Consider the following 16,966-nt stretch of genomic DNA (forward strand, 5'->3'; position numbering starts at 1 on the left):
CAGTTTCCAAAATCTGAGTACTTAGTAGATACCATCATACAGACGTCACAGAAGAAAGTGTGAATCCTTTTTTCCAGGACTTTTGCTAGATTTTTGATAGATTTCAAAAATCTATTTGAATTTTGAACCGGATACATATTATTTGCCAGATTAGTTTTCTCAAATACTTGCCTTTCTTAACCAGGCAGGTGTGGCAGGAACTCATTTCGTTCTAAGAAACCTCTAATATGCAGGGTGTGCCTGCAGCACTGAAAATACTTTTGTCAATAATTCCTCCGAATGAGTCACTGAACCTATGGTGACCTTTTGAATCATATAATGTTTTTATATAAAAATATTATATGTTTATATAAAAACATTTTGTATAATGTTTTTATATAAAAAACATGAATTCTTTTGGATGTTTTGTAACACATTTTATGTCACGGTGAAACATCTTGTCGTTGATAGACGATCTTTGAGGTGACCACCGTCACCTAGCAACCAGATACACCATACCCCTACCAGCTTAGCCCTGGTTGTGAAGGTTAGCTTCTATGTAAATTGAGGCTGGCCTAAAAAGTTTAGTTTTATAGTAGAAAATGGTTAAACAAACGATACAGATATTCGGTCGAATTAAGCCCACGAATAAAACTGCGGCGGTAAGACCACAATTCTCGGCATTCAAATGTATGCCATTGAAAATAGAAGTTATTTGGTATTAAGATTAGATGAAGTATGTATTCGTTTAGCGAATACATACAGTCTAGTCTTTATTCAGAGAAGCTAGACTATGCATAGAAAACACCAGGTGTCAAAATATGCAAATGTTTACATATATGTTTAATTCTCTTCTTAACAACGACATTTTTTTGCACCGAAGATTTTGTTACCTTGATTTGTCAGTTATAACTTTAATGGTGATGGCTCCTTTCCATAAAGTGTCCTAATAAATTATTCGGGTGAACAGGTATGCACAAAAGAGTCTCAGAGCCTTTCGAGCTCTGGCACACCTGGAAGGAATGCAGTTATTTCAGATTGTTTTCAGTGACACATTTCATGTGCACTTCTTGCTATAACTTGCATGTTATAAAAACAGTTCAGGCTATAAAGTCCAAATCTAAAACACTAACTACATAGAACATGTTGAAATGTTCTATGTAGTTATCAAATTTGAATGTTGTTTTTATTTTATTAACTACAACTACAATGCAATACAGGTCCTCAATCCGATACAGGTTCTCTCCTGGAAGCTTTTGTTGCCTTATCTTGTTGGGACAGGTTTGTACTACAAATGAAAGAAAATGGCTTATTCTCCTTTATGGAAAATTGACTTAATTATTTAAAAAAAACTCTACATTGCCTCTGACATATTCTTATGTTTTGACTCATATGTACGGTACATTGTCAACCAAAAAATTTTAACTGTTTTTTTTTTTTAGATTTGTTATGCCCACATTTATATATTTGAGCTGCACACTTCTGCTAATTTAGATTATTGCAGTCTACAGCAAAATAAAACAAAATTATTTGTATCAGAAACTATTTATCTAGTCAAATTATTATTTTTTTGCTTTGGCAATGTTAAAGCTTACATATGTAAACATCATGTTTTGTCATTTTTTAAGCTATTGTTTTTTCCAATAGTCCACGTTCAGGGTGCCATCAAAAAGCTGTATCAAAGAAAAAAGTTGAAATATTTTCGCAAAGTGAGCAAGATCACGTTACTGTAAATTTTATAAGAAGTTTTGGCTCCTGTGAGAACATTTGCTCCACATTTTACATGTAGACATAGGTCCTTATAGGATGCAGAGCTAAAACTGTAATTTCATCTTATTGAAGAGCTTTTCTGAACAGAGCCCCTGTTTTTTTTTTTGTTTTGTTTTTTTCTAAAAAACAATCCGACGTAGTTTCGTGGTGCTTTACTGCTACCTGACAATATCCACTAAAATGAAAGAGCACAGCTCCCCCCTAGGGGCTTTTTCAGGGTTTGGCACACATCTCTGGAAAAAAACAGCGTTGATGAGGAGGGCAAAGCAACAAACAGGGTGACAGTGGAAAACCAATCTAATCACTGGGACCATATCTTTTTTTTTTATTCCTCCAGCCCTGGAGAGTGCTAATTACATCAGTGTCCATTGGAAACATATGCCAGAGGCTCAAAAACAGAGAACATGGGTGTTTAGAGGACCCCAGCCAACCCCACGTAAATGGCCTCCAGTGCTAGAGCTCAGTCGATATTGGTTTAATGTTCTACAATTTTCTTTGTCTCCCTTGGGGCCTGTCTTTGGCTTGAATCTGCAGAGCCTGCATTCTCAGTGCACTGATCCTGATTGCATCTTTAGTTTTTTTGCTTTCCACAGGATTCTTGCACCATAAACTGCCTTCTTTTCATTTCTGGGCTTTTTCAATGCTCAAACCACAAATGTCCAAACCTATATTTCTAACTAAAGACGATGTATAGACTTTATGCTGAAGTTGGATTGCGAGTATGACTCCACATACAATTACAGCAAAAAAATCTGTAAAATATATAGCAGACCAGTACATGAATGTTTATTTGACTGCTCTTAAATGCTTCCTAAAATGTAATTTTTTGGTATATTTTCTGCCTATAGTTGCCACTTTTAGAAGTTATGTGCCTGTGTTTATGTTGCCTCCCTCAGGTGTACTCTGTGAACCACGAGAAGGAAACGGGTGCCTCTCTGGAGTTTTTGGTGCCCAGGGACCTGGCTGATGGCGTTGTTAATCACAAGAGGGAAAGCTACAAGTTTAGGTACATTCATTTACATCGGTGTTTGTTGCAAAGAATAAATAAAAATACCTATTTGCTTGTGTTTGTCAATGATACTTGGGAAGGCAAAGCATGTTTGTTTATATAGCACCATTTATACACAAGCTAATGCAAGGTCCTTTACTGAAAAATAAAAGAACAGAGACAATGGCATCAAAAAGAAATGAAGACAAAAAAAGAGTACTGTTAAAAAATGTATGCATGACATTTGAAGAAAAACGATAAAATCCAAATTTTAGACATAATGAAAGTGAACTGATGAATTAATCTTTAGTCTTTATTGAAAGGCTGCTGTAAATAATATTTAATCTAACTTGCTATTAAATAAAGAATGTGCACCACTTTTCTAGTGTCCTGTACAGGAAAACATTTTCTCTCTCAATGCTGTTGCTGTCGTTGCTATTGATTAACTGAGTACAGACATACACTCATTCACTCTTTGCAATTTTAAAAACACTCAGTGAATGTAATGAACTGCAACTTCTGACACATAACTGTAAAGTTGTGCATTGTCAGCATGTATGTGCAAGAAGACGTACTAATTCTCTAGTTATCTGAGATAAAAGTAGAATAAAGATTCTGAATTAAAGTCGCCTGAGGAAGGAACCTTGGGGAACTCCACATGTGATCTTGTATTTTATAGTCTTTATAGTCCTGTGGTGTGATAAAACACTTCCCTGGAATGGAAATTATGAAAGACTTTGCTGTTTTGCTTTGTAGAACACTGAACACAGCTTGTCATAAATTAACTTTTTCCATAATCATTACAAAAAACCAAAAAAAAGACTGGCTTTGACAAGGACATGCAATTAAATATTATTGAGCTATGCAGGTTAAGCCTACAAAAGAATTACCTACCTGCAGTATTTCAGGTGAAACCCAGCTTAAAACAGTTTTTCTGTAATACTTGTGGGCACCAGGTGGAAGATTTAAAACTATTACAGCTTCTCTCAGAGACACACAATTCAATGATTGAAAATAACCAAGATGCAGTAATAATTCTGGAATCATCGAGGATATAAGCAGATTATCGGAGATGGAACTACATTCTGCTGGTGTTATCCTGGACAATGATATTAGAGTAGTGTTTTTATTTAATTAGGCTAACAGTGATTTAAACTAAGACTAAGCTGTGACCAGTCTAAGTATCAAATTTGCGCAAAAAAACCCCAAGACAAAACAAAACATGACTAATTTTATATATGAGGAACAAATATGCCAGATGATCTAAGTGTAAAAAGCTACAATAAGGAAAGCCAACACTCAGACCTGGCTCATGTGGCTGCATTTGAACTTTTTCCCCATGAATAATTCATCCACAAGTCCTGTCAGTGAAGAGCCAGAACATCTGTTTAATGCTCAGCTGCAGCCTCATATACCCTCTGTGCAGGGCCCGTGCCACGCTTCCAAACCTTAAATTCACAGTCAGAAAGTCAGACAGCAGTGGACACTCAGAGCCTCTGAAAACCACATGGTCTTATAATAGCATGCAGAGGTTCCCCTGTGCCCTTATAGCAATAAAGTTTCCACTTTTAACAACGTTCCTTGGGTGGATTCTGCTCACATTACTCCTCATCTTTCTGTGGGCTTAAACACGATGCAGCTTTGTTTGTTTTACAGAACAGAACCACTTAGATAATCCTCATCTATTTAAGACCTTAAATATTTAACAATCAGCTGTGGATGTTCCAAATAAACATTTTTTTTTTTGGACTGTTCTTAGCCTGCTTCATTAAATGTGTCATGGCAATACTGTGTTGTTTCCCATTTCTCTCCAGGTTCCAAAAAGTGTTTGAACAGCACATTAAACAAGAAGTAATATTTGAAGAAATTGCCAAACCAGTTGCAGAAAGGTAAAACAAAACAACAACAACATGTTGATGTTTGCCTAAATTCTTAGCTTTTTTGAAATTTTATATGACACGAATGATGGAAAAGATCTTATTTGTGCATTGTACACCCCCAGACTAATGTGAGGCCACACAGATTCAGCCAGCCTTGTTGACAGGAAGTTAGTAAAGCTCAGTTTTCTTTAAGATGGAAATGGAGGGTGTCTGTGATGTTTGGCACATTTTAAGCACTTAAACCACTAAGTGGGATGGAGCTGGCAGGCAAGATGGCACACTGTGCCATCATGAGAGTGAAAGCGTTTTCAAGCCACAAAGCTGTAGTCTGTATTTAATACATAGGCTTACAGTAAATGTACACGTGAGATGAATATACTCCTTTGATGCTGTATTATTTTCTAATCTGCCATCCTAGTTTTTATTTTAGAAAAGGGAAGTGATGAGATAAACACAGTTTTGTTTGCCATCTACTGATATGGTCTGTTGGTTGTTTTATTTAGAGCTTGGTTTTATTTCCTGGTTCTTTATTTTTAGTCTGCTCCAGTTTTGGTTTCCTTATCGATCTTTTGTAACAGTCCTGTTTTACCTTCTGCACTGTTCAAATTTGTCAGTTGTTTTAGCACCTAGATTTAATGTGTTTTTATTTTTGCATAGTGCCTTATCATTATTCATGGCTGCCATCTGCTGTCCCAGGGGGCCACATTGATGTCATTAGATGTGTTCCCTCCATGATAGTCCTGTTAGTGCCTGTGTTTGTCCACTTTATTTACTTTAACGTATTGTTTTTGTTATCCGGTTGGATTTTATCTTTCAGCAGCACTTTCAATTTTACTGTTTGTGGTCAGTTAACTTGGTTTATATGTTATCTTAGCGTGTGTTTCTATCACCATTTGTATTGTACATAACTTTATCCCTAAATCTGATTTACAAACACACAGACACACGGAAATTCGTAGACATTGTTACAATACATGTGTAAAAAGTCTCCCAAAAAATGATCTTTTCATTAATTTAATCTCATACTAAACATGTTGAAACTACTTAACAACTGAGGTTGCAGTTGTTTAGTAGAACCCGCTCCCTCTTCTTAAAAACTCTATCTAGCTTCTTCATCCCAAGCTACAAATACATTTCTCAAATTTTTGCTGAAATCGCTCACAATTTCCTCGACTTTTGTGTAGTCAGCCTTACTTGATTATAGTTTGACTCACCTTGAATACATCATAAGATGATGCTGGCGTTTGACCCAGTTACTACAGGTGAAAACAGCCCCACTCTGCATTGATGGTATTCTGTGAGAATTATTTATTATTAAATGTTTTTGTGTACACAGAATGAAAGCACAGTAGTTCGTCTTTTTAAATCATTTAAGTGGTTATATTGTGTCAGTGACACTTTAAGTTTTACTTTTGAATTAAGTCAAGACAATCTGGAAAAGACTTAGAATTTCCTGAAATCAAAAGTTTTTTTCTCATGGTTATTCCTTGCTTTGTCCCCAGCAAAGCTTGTCTACACTTCAGATTTGCTGTACCATCTTCTCCACATTCCACCCAACTGACGTTATTACACTGGGACCTATTTGTGGAATCCCACAAGTACTTTGGATTTTCTTAGCTATTTGGAGACATATAAACAATGGTTGACTAATTAGTCTGATGTGTCTGACCTTTAAGGTATCACATTTCCATCCAAAGCTATCAGTTTCAATGCTCCTCATTTTGGTGTGGCAGCTGGTATACATCAGAATAAAAATTAGTAGTCACCAGCAGGCAGCATCTTTCCACATTAATTAAAATCTTGTCATGTTCAAGTCTTTGAAATGAGCCTTCTGTCTGTAGTCTAATCACTCAGTCGAGGCATGACCAGCCTGTTTCCCTAATCAGACATATCTTAGTCTATCGTTAGCTCCTTGTATCCTCAAGAGAGATCCACCTTATACAAACTCTGAAAATGCCATGGCCAAAGAAGCTGGCTGTTCAGAGAATGATATGTCCTAGAATATTCACAGAAAGTTGAGAGAAAAGAAAAAGTGTGGTAGAAATTGCGGTTAGCAGTTGGACTAACCACTGACCTCGAGAGTATCATCAAGCAAAATTCATAAAGAATTTTGGGGATTTTCATAATAGTTAAACTAATCAGTGCATCTAGTGCCAGTATGCAGAGATGAATCCCACACATAGGCTACAAGCGTCTTATCTTGGCTAAGGATAACAAGACGTGGACTGTTGCTCAGTGGTCCAAAGGCCTGTTTACAGAGAAAAGTAAAGCTTGCATTTTATTTGGAAACTAAGATCTCAGAGTCTGGAGGAAGAGTAGAGAGGGACAGAATCCATGATGCTTGGAAGTCCAGTGTGAAGTTTCCACGGTTATTGATGATTTTATTGCCAGGTCATCTGCTTGTCACAAGCCTTGCTTGTCTAGACACTGAAAAGTTGAACAACATTTTTTTTTTTTGTTCCAGGGTTGCCCTGTATTTACCTCCAACCACATTCAAGTCTAACCAGCTCAGTGTCCCTGTTGAAAAAAAGCGTCTACACAGGTTGACACTTTCGACACCATCTTGTTTGGTGTGGGTGTTGTGCTCAGGGTCATGTGCTGTTTTAGTTTTCTGCTGCACTTTGCCCTTGGCTTGAAAGCTACACATGTATTTGGGTCTCATCTAACAAACCTCTAAGTCCTTCACAGGAGAAATGATTTTGTGCTCAATTGTCTCTGCACTAAGGGATTTCTTAAGTCAGCTGGACTTTATTTTGGGGTATCAAAAAATTAAGAGGACTGAATACTGTTTTAATTACTGGTATTTAAATTTGTATGAAATTAGGAAAGCCATATATTTTCTTTCCTCTCCACAAATATGTGCTTCGTTTCTGTCTCGCTGTGGTGTAAAATAAACCAGTTCAGTTGTTGGTGAAGAGGAGCCAGTCTGATGATATTGAGCTGACAGCACAGACCAAATGTCTGTATTGTGTGATCCCATTTCACAAGGCAGTGAGACCTGCAGCTGAAGTTCAGACATTTCTGTTCAGTAGCCAGGAAAGCTGAGGTGTAAACAGGAACAAGAGCTGGGAAATGCCCAAACCTCAGTGGCACGGCCCAGCCCGCATCATTAGTACTGACTTTAAGCTAAACACTGAGCTTGCGTCTTTTCTCCCCGCTGCCAATCACCACCATGACTCAGACTCGATTGTACTAATGCCCAATGGCCATCAAAGTCAGTCAAGCGGGGTATAATTTTTTTGAGTGGACAGATGCTCTATTATAGCTGCCTGTTTTCCTGCTGCTGTTTAATGTAAGAAACAGCAAGATATATACATATATATATACACACACACACACACACACACACACACACACACATATATATATATATATATATATATATATACACACACACACATATATATAATTGCAGTTTCGACCACTTTTAATCTCACATCTCACAATAGATTCGTCGTTTAAGAGAAAAACTGGTCTCAATCATTCTGTACACGTGTAGAAGACCATCTCCACGCCAAACCCAAATACAGCAGATCCAGCCTAGTCATGAGGGTTTGGGCTCCTACTGTCAGTCATTCTCCAAAGCATTCCACCCTCACCAGCAGATATCTGCTGCCATTTCAGCACTGAATTCACTGGCATGCTTTAATGAGGATTTTACTTGTCACGTTTTGTTCACAAAGACTCTTATTGGCTTCAGGATAGTTTCAGAAATTTAAACAAAGATTGCTTATAAGGACTAACTTGCTAGTGAACAAACTCTTTTGAAAATTATTGAAATAAAAGGAGGATTTCTATAATATCAGCTTCTATAGTTCAGCTCAAGTAAATCTGGTTACTTGTACAATTTTGCTCGTCTTTTAAAGTTTTTTGTGTTAGATTAATGAAATATAACTTGCATACTTGATGATGTATTCATGTATTTAGGATCAGATGATTTAGCGATCAATAAAACCTTAGAAGTATTCATTTAAGCACAACTTTTTATTTGAAAACTTAGTTCTCCAACAGTTTTGTGCATTTGCTCATATTCTAACTGTGAATGTAATAAATCTGCAGAAAAAATTGCTTTGAGGCCTTCTTGTTGCTCATGATCTGTTCTGTGCAGTGTATTGGCTGGCTACAATGGCACCATATTTGCTTATGGTCAGACGGGAAGTGGGAAAACATTCACCATCACTGGAGGAGCTGAGCGCTATGCAGATCGTGGTATTATACCTCGCACCCTGTCCTACCTGTACGAACGCTTCAACCAGGTTAGAGCAGGCACCTCTTATTTTCTTGTACAGATTCCCTAAATAATTTGGAAAGATGCATGGATAGATTGTTGTTATGATGAATGTTTATAATGTTGTGTGATATGTGTTGTTTTTACTGAAAGGTGTCTCACAGATTATCTAAACCAAATTTCCATTTCTATGGACAATGAAGTTTTTTTCTTATAAAACAAATATAGCTTAATTAGTTGTTTTTTTAGCAGTATATGATAAAACCTTGGCTGCACAGTGGCGCAGTTGGTAGAGCTGTTGCCTTGCAGCAAGAAGGTCTGCATGGGGTTTGCATGTTCCCCCTGTGCATGCGTGGGTTCTCTCCGGGTCCTCTGGGTTCCTCCCACAGTCCAAAAACATGACTGTCAGGTTAATTGTTGTCAGGTTAATTGGTCTCTCTAAATTCTCCCTAGGTGTGAGTGTGTGTGTGAATGGTTGTTTGTCCTGTCTGTTTTCTGTGTTGCCCTGCGACAGACTGGCGACCTGTCCAGGGTGAAACCCGCCTCTCGCCCAGAACGTTAGCTGGGGATAGGAACCAGCAACCCTCCCGACCCCATTAGGGACAAAGGGTGTATAGAAAATGGATGGATGGATGATAAAACCTGTGCCATTCCTGTTATTATTTTGGCTACTTTTGCAGACCTTGAAGGCATATTTTACAGTTTACTTATAAGTAATTCAAACTGAACTTGTAGTGTAGTTTTCAGAAAAAGTACACAGGTGGCTTTCTCAAACTTGCAGGTTGGTGTAATCAACTTACAAGAAACTTATTGGAATTTTTCTAGAACTGATATGGTTCATTTTGGAACATACAGAATAATCTCTGGTCCTTGCAAGTTGATTTTTGTAATGTACACACTGCTTTCCAGAACATGTGTTGCTTTCTGTATTTTAGAGGCTACTTTCTGTAATTTGTTTAACAGATTACTTTATGACATCTCTCTGAAATTTTTATGGAATTTTCTGGAACTGGTATGTAACTTTCTGGAACTTACTTTTTGGAACTTACAGGTTACTTTCTAGAACTTTCACTGAAGTTAAAGGTTACTTTGAACCTAAATGTTACTTTTTAGAAGTTAAGGAAAGTACCCTGTGCGTTCTAGCAGAATGTAAGTTTGATGAAAGTATTGATTGATACATGTTTGTAAGAATACTTTTTTTTTCTTGCTAAATGTAACATAGATTACAATCCACTAATAGATAAATAGTAATAAAATCTGATGGTTTGTACTCCTATCCTGTCTCAATTTATATAGTTTTGCTTCACAGGAGAGCAGTATGAAGTACACCGTGCACATTTCCTACCTGGAAATTTACAACGAGGTGGGATATGACCTTCTGGATTCCCAATCTGAGGCGTCGCGACTGGAGGACCTACCGTCAGTTTTTCTCTCAAATGTTTTTTGTTTGCCTTTGTAAATATACATTCTTAGAGAAAAAAATAAACTATTGAGTCAGGCTTTTAGATTTTACATTAACTGATATATGAGTTTCAGTGTTGTAGTATGTATTTTTCATGTACCACTTCATTTTAAGTCACTTCTGGACTAGAAGTCAAGGTTTTAAGTACCCACAAATCACAGTCTTTTGGAAATAGCCAGTGCCCGTTGTGAACCATGCTGTGGCCATACTTGCTGAATCATGAAGAGGCAGTGGCAGTGACATTTGCTCCATTTTACGTCTGTCTCCATCTTTCCTTCACTCCCGATGATGAATGGTCTCCTTTCTTTCTGAAAGTTTTGCACTATTTGCTATTGCTTTACATTTGACTTTCCATCTGTTTTCATTACGCACTCATCTTTCCATCATCTGGATTCCTAAAAGTCTGCAAATTACCCTCATTCATTCCATGTTTATATCATTTTTTCACAAAAGCCCAATAATCAAATTATATGTAAGGTTGGCTTGGTCGTTGCGGGAAATTAATCTGCCAGGACGCAGCTCTGAATGACAATAAGATTAATATTGTTTTATCAGACCACTTGAATTACCTACACATGTTAACATAATTATCTGCATGTGTTCTCCAATCATTCCTCCTGTTTGACAAGTCAGTCAAGTAGTTGCACTCTCACATCACCGGTGGCTGGATAGAAATTATGTGGTAGGATCACGGGAGTAATTTAGTCCCATCTGTGTTTCAAATCGCCTGATGTGGGCGAGAAACAATCACGTGTTTGTTTTTAAGATCTGGCCCTGTCTGTTATCAAGTTATGAACACCCAGATAGATAAATCACATGTGAGACAAGTCTGCAGTGCAGACTGTTTGGATTCAGTGCTGAGTGACGCTAAGGCCATGGGAGGTAAATGCATGACATAACTGGCACATTTAACATTGTGCTTTTAGTTTTGTGTTAAATTTTGATGTATGAAGTCTTTCAATAAATGTGTGCAGCTCTGACATTTTTATTTAAAATGCCAGGTTGTAATCATATACAATGCCTTTCAAGAGTATTCTTATTTCTTGTACTGTAATTTTTTCACATAGAAACGTCAATGTAATATTAAAATTTTATATGGTAGTCAAAAACAAAGTAGAGCATAATTTTAAAATGGCATAAAATTCACATGTGATTTCCAAAGTGTTTGTTGTAGATTCAGCTGCAAAGCTTTTGAGTAGAGAGAATAAAATTTTTGCCCATTTGTTTTCCTAAACTAACTTTCAAAACAGATAGTCGTTTGGATTTAGGTGTGGTCTTTGACTAGGACATTTACCTCCATCCGTCTTGCTAACTTTGGCCATTTTCCCTGTCTCTGCTGAGAAATCATCACCAGCTTTTGCACATTACAACATTTTATTCATGACTTCAGATTTTAATGTTGCATGATGTAATTTATAATTGTCTTTTAAAAAATCATTTTGCTATTTTTTTTTTTTCAGGAAAGTGATGATTATGGAAGATACAGAACAGAACATCCATCTCAAGAATTTGTCTGTGCAGCAGTCTGGTAATGTAGAGGAGGCTCTCAATCTGCTTTTCCTGGGTGACACCAATCGTATGATTGCTGAAGTAAGAAAAAGGGAAACATACATACACGCACGCACGCACACACGCACGCACACGCACGCACACACAAACACAAACACACACAATTTAGACAGTGATTCTAGTCAAGACTGTAAACCATGAGCAAAAATTCCACTGGCCACTTCCAGGGTAATTGGCATAAGGAGTTATTGTTGTTGTTCCTAAAATGCAATATACATACTAAAAAGCTACCTTAGTACCCTTCTAAAACATAATTTTAGTCCACAGTGGGGCTTTTTATCAGTTCCTTTGCCCAGTAAAACTCAGCTTTCTCTCTGTAATTTATGTTTATAATGTGGTGCCTTTTCTTCACATGCCCAAACTCCCCTCGCTGATGACAAGATGTGTGGTGGCTCAGCCTTAGATTTTCAGCATGACATTCATGAGATGTTGGAGGGGAAAAAAGCCAATTTCACCTTGTTTACTCTTGTCACTGGCTTGCTGGTAAATAGATGACAGTAAAAGTGACCCAGATGGTAAGGTTTCAGACACAGACTGGTAGACATTGACGTCAATTTTAGATGTGGTTGGGATTCTTCCATGAAACAAAAGCACGACTCAGAAATGTGATAGAACCTTAGTTCTTTATTAAGGGGAAATGTAAACTGTGTTCGATTTAATGTACGGTAATCCATTTGTTCTGTTCCACCCAGATGACACCCTTCTGGGTTCAATTCTGTAAACCTAGAAGGGGTATTTTCTTGGAAACAGCTTAAAAAACGGAAACGAGCTTTGCCTTGGGGAGACCCCACAATCGTCCACCCACATAGCGACATTCACTTGCTTGTTCTCTCTGGAATTCCATCTCTAGAAGTCCCCCAGAGTGAAACAAACAAAGAGCACTTATTATTGTTCATTTATCTCTGGCAGAGAGAAGTTTGTTAACAGCAATGCCTTCTTTCTTCTCATGATCCCAGCCATGTGGATAAAAGATGACACATCCATTCATGCAAAACTCAGAGGACCATTAGCTCACTCAGTTTGAGAACTTTATTGGACTTAAAAAAACACGTTTTAAACTCCTCACCCTTCTATCAATGTTTTTGTATATATATATATTTTTTGTCTCATCTGGTCTTTTCTGACTCACTTTGTTGTCCAAATGTGTTCAAAGCTGGTTTTCTCCTTGCAGTGAACTCTAACTTCTATTGAACCTGTAGAAATGAGTGCATTGCAGCCTGTCTAAATCAGAATTGCATACTTGTGTAACCTTTTTATGCGTTTCACTTTTAGTCACCAGAATGTCCTTTTGTGATGTTCCCTTTCAGCACTGTGTGTGGTCAGAACAGCTGGTGGTCCAAGCAGAGCAGTATAACTGCAATGCCGGGTGCATTTATGATTGTAGTTTCTAGCTTGTAAAATCATAGTTGTATGACACCTTCTGCATCATCTTTGGTTTTATAATCTGCTACACTTGCATAGCCTCCTTATACTAGAACCCTATCATTTCTAGTAATATGAAAATTAGACTATTATAGTGCACACTCTCATCCATTATGAACAATGCATTCCCATTGACCAAGTCTTGTTATTAACCAATTTTATCTTGGTGAAAAGAACAAAATAGTTAGAGATCGGAGCAAATGGTGAGTTGTCTGCAGGAAGCAGCTGGTAGATGTTAGACTATTAACTGTCGAATGCAAAAAGACATAACATTTTATCTACTTAAATTAGCTTGGTTACACATTTAAATAATTTAAGATCATATGCGATTCAATCTTCTAACCCTTGCTAAAAATACCAGAATATTTTTTTTTTGTTTCTGTGTTTAATAAAATGTAGATTATCTTTTTTTTTTTAAATTATTATTTGTGTTACTTTCAAAATATGGTGAACAATTCAGACATACAACTTTAACATAATCTACATTAAAGTGTAGATTATGCTGTGACGCAGAGGGAAAATTAATATTGCTGTAATTTAAAAAACGTGAATAAATGACAAAAACCTGAGTAACTGCCGCTGTTTGTTTGTAATAAAATTATCAAAATAGGATGAAATATTTCACAAAGTACAGGAGCTATAGATGGTTACATTTTAATAAACTCATTTTACTGTTGCAATTTTGTAAAATGCAATTATTGGCCAATATAAAAGAGTTTAGTTCTCTCTTTAATCTTGACAGAACTGACAGAAACCAAACTGTTTATAGATTTATATCTAAGGAGAATACATATTTTACATATCAAAAGAACAGCAATTTTCTCTGCTTTGATTTAAGCCATATTTTATAGAAATTGGGTAAGAAATAAGGGCCCTACTGCTATTTTTGTGACAAATTCCTGCTCATCCAACATTGGAACAGCATGGCTTTGTGTTCATAATTCAATGTATTGATGCACAGGAGCACGCCACTAGCTGCAACAGTTAATAGGCGATGTCCAAACCAATAATTTATTTTTGGATTTTGGAGAAATCCTACAAGCACTAAAATCTGACGCTACTCCCTTTTGGTTTACATTTTGTGATCTTCTTCAGAGGTTTAGTGTTGTTTCCTTCAGTAGTTCTTGGTGCAGCTCCACCACAGGTGAAAGGGGGCACAGGTTTTTCAATTAGTTTGGATCGCTGGACATAGTGCAATGTGAATGTTAATAGGTATGTTAATATAGGCATATATTTATCTTTCAGTTTTAAAACACATTTTTACATGGTTTTAGATTGAAGCCAACATGGCCTTTTAGTGCTTTTTAACAGGATTTTTCTTTACGGCTCAAATCATGGTAATCCACAGAACTCTAGTAGTACACAAACTAAAATTCTTTCCTGAGAATTTCTCTCTGTCCCTGTTCATGACCTTAGAGTCATGCCTTTTAAATACAGAAAGGGATCCTTTTCTAAACTCCAAAGGCTGTCTCACATTTCTCTAGGGATACCCTCTGGACAAGTGCAGAGTGAAGGGAATTTGGTCTGAGGAAAGGGAGGACATCTGCAGGTTAAGATAGAGAAATGTCTCTCATGACCTGCTGTGACCCTTACAAGCAGGTGTTGGCATATTTATGTCAACTACTTAAGGCTAAGAGAAACATTTTTTTCCAAATTAAGGGACCTGAGATGTCATGTGTGAATTTATCAGATTTTTTTTAGCAGAGAAAGAAAAAGCTATTTCTTCTGCAAAGTCTTTCTTAATCACAACATCATAATAACATAAATCTAGAGGCATGTGCTTTTCCATCTAAGTTGTTGAAGTGGCCCAGGATAAGAAAATACAATGTAGTGTAGATTCCATCTGTTTTTCCTCTTAGCGTGGGTCTCGGGAGTCACCCATCCTCTTTTGGTTAAAGATGTTTTCATGTAGAAAGTGAGTCATACTCTATTTCTGTCTCTCTCCTAAGACCATCCATAATCCACCATTATCTGTGTACGTTGTGTTGGTCCACATGTTTGAGGCTTTCCTAAGGGCTAAGAGGGACAAACAAGAACTATCAAAACTATCTTTTTGTGCTTGGTTCTTGTCTTTCTCAGACCCCCATGAACCAGGCCTCCACTCGTTCGCACTGTGTTTTCACCATACATCTGTGCAGGCGTGAACCCGGCTCGGCTACCCTGCGCAGGTCCAAACTGCACTTGGTGGACCTGGCTGGGTCAGATCGAGTCAGTAAGACGGGCCTGCATGGGCAGCTGCTCACTGAGGCAAAGTACATCAACCTGTCACTCCACTATCTAGAGCAGGTATACTCATCCTGATTTTTAACAATTGTTTTCATCTCTTCAGAAAATAATTTGTTAGTGATAAAGAGTGACAACAATAAATTATGAAAAAGGTCTTAAGTTGTGTTTACAGAATAAAAAGAGGCAAAATATGACCTAAAACATTGCATCATAATGTCAAAATGATCTGATAACACTATTCCTCTCACACAACCACTTATTCCATCTGGTGCTCTTTTTGGAAATCATCTACACATTTATAATTGTTTAACCAAATTATGTTGTTGGATTGTGTTGCAAACTGAAGTAATCGATGTGTGTTTCTGCAAAGAAGCATTTGAAAGAGATAGTAAGAACCATTTTTGTTTTCTGGTTGTTTTTGTACCTATCTTCAGATTGTCTAAACTTTTCCTGATTGACTGGTTGTAAACACTCCTGTGTATCAAAGAAGTGGTTCATTTTCTGTTTTTTTTCCTCAGGTGATAATAGCATTGTCAGAGAAGAATCGTTCCCATATTCCATACAGAAACTCCATGTTAACATCAGTGCTGAGGGACAGCCTTGGGGGCAACTGCATGACCACCATGATCGCCACCATGGCGGTCGACCAACGGAATCTAGATGTAAGTATCGGCATCCATAACCCTGTTCGGACACCATATTCTGTTAAACCATTAGAAAATTTAAAAAATGTTAAGGGGTAAAAAGAAATAGGAAGAAAAATAAGAAATCAATTTACTTTCTGATGTCTAAGTTCATTTTGAATTGTCAGAATGGTCATGTGCCTCCAGTCACACCAAATCTTTAGGTTCATCACAGGTATTTAAAAAATATTTGGTATATGTAGAAAAAATTCAACAGCACATTGCGAGTACTTTTCGTTTTTAACACCTTACATAGCCTATGCTTTACCAGGCTCTATTTTAAAGAAAAAACAAAACAATCAAGCTTAGGTAAGAGATGTAAAAGAATATCTACAGCAAGATTTTATGCCAGGCAGTTCACCATGGAAGGCTGAGCTTATTTTGAAAAAGTGATTATTATCAAATCATTACAAGAGTGTTTTTTTATTTTCTCCCTTATTGTCCTCCAGAGAAATAGCAACTGATTTTTAAAATTGTTTTTACCAGGAGTCGATCTCTACTTGCCGCTTTGCTCAGCGTGTGGCTCTCATCAAGAACGAGGCCATATTGAACGAAGAATTGGATCCTACACTGGTGAGACTGTCAGAATCATGTTGCGCTTTGTTTGAAACAACACTTTAGCTAGCCCACGAACCACACAATCTTGACCATTCTAAAGTGGGTCGTCAAAACCTTGATATTGACTCTAAGTGTTACAAAACCTAAATGTTGTTAGATTTTGGAATGAAATTATATTTCCAGTGTTAATCACTCTCACTG

The 16,966-nt window shown here is 37.1% G+C and overlaps 1 protein-coding gene across 3 annotated transcripts in view; it reads left to right on the forward strand.

Moving 5' to 3' along the window:
* Positions 1-474: 474 nt before the first annotated feature.
* kif6 (kinesin family member 6) overlaps positions 475-16,966 on the forward strand; it is a 52,601-nt gene continuing 36,109 nt past the window's right edge. For 2 of the 3 annotated variants that reach the window (XM_044141910.1, XM_044141911.1), the window contains exons 1-9: positions 475-641; positions 2,646-2,755; positions 4,552-4,626; positions 8,726-8,873; positions 10,155-10,264; positions 11,768-11,897; positions 15,378-15,584; positions 16,043-16,186; positions 16,694-16,780. In XM_044141910.1, the coding sequence (XP_043997845.1) occupies positions 582-641; positions 2,646-2,755; positions 4,552-4,626; positions 8,726-8,873; positions 10,155-10,264; positions 11,768-11,897; positions 15,378-15,584; positions 16,043-16,186; positions 16,694-16,780 (1,071 nt within the window). In that variant the 5' untranslated portion in view covers positions 475-581. Of the gene's footprint in view, positions 642-2,645; positions 2,756-4,551; positions 4,627-8,725; positions 8,874-10,141; positions 10,265-11,767; positions 11,898-15,377; positions 15,585-16,042; positions 16,187-16,693; positions 16,781-16,966 lie in introns of those variants that run through there. The other variant, XM_044141913.1, reaches the window with a different exon arrangement.

Source organism: Gambusia affinis, linkage group LG16, assembly GCF_019740435.1.
Source record: "Gambusia affinis linkage group LG16, SWU_Gaff_1.0, whole genome shotgun sequence".
NCBI classification, from domain to species: domain Eukaryota; kingdom Metazoa; phylum Chordata; class Actinopteri; order Cyprinodontiformes; family Poeciliidae; genus Gambusia; species Gambusia affinis.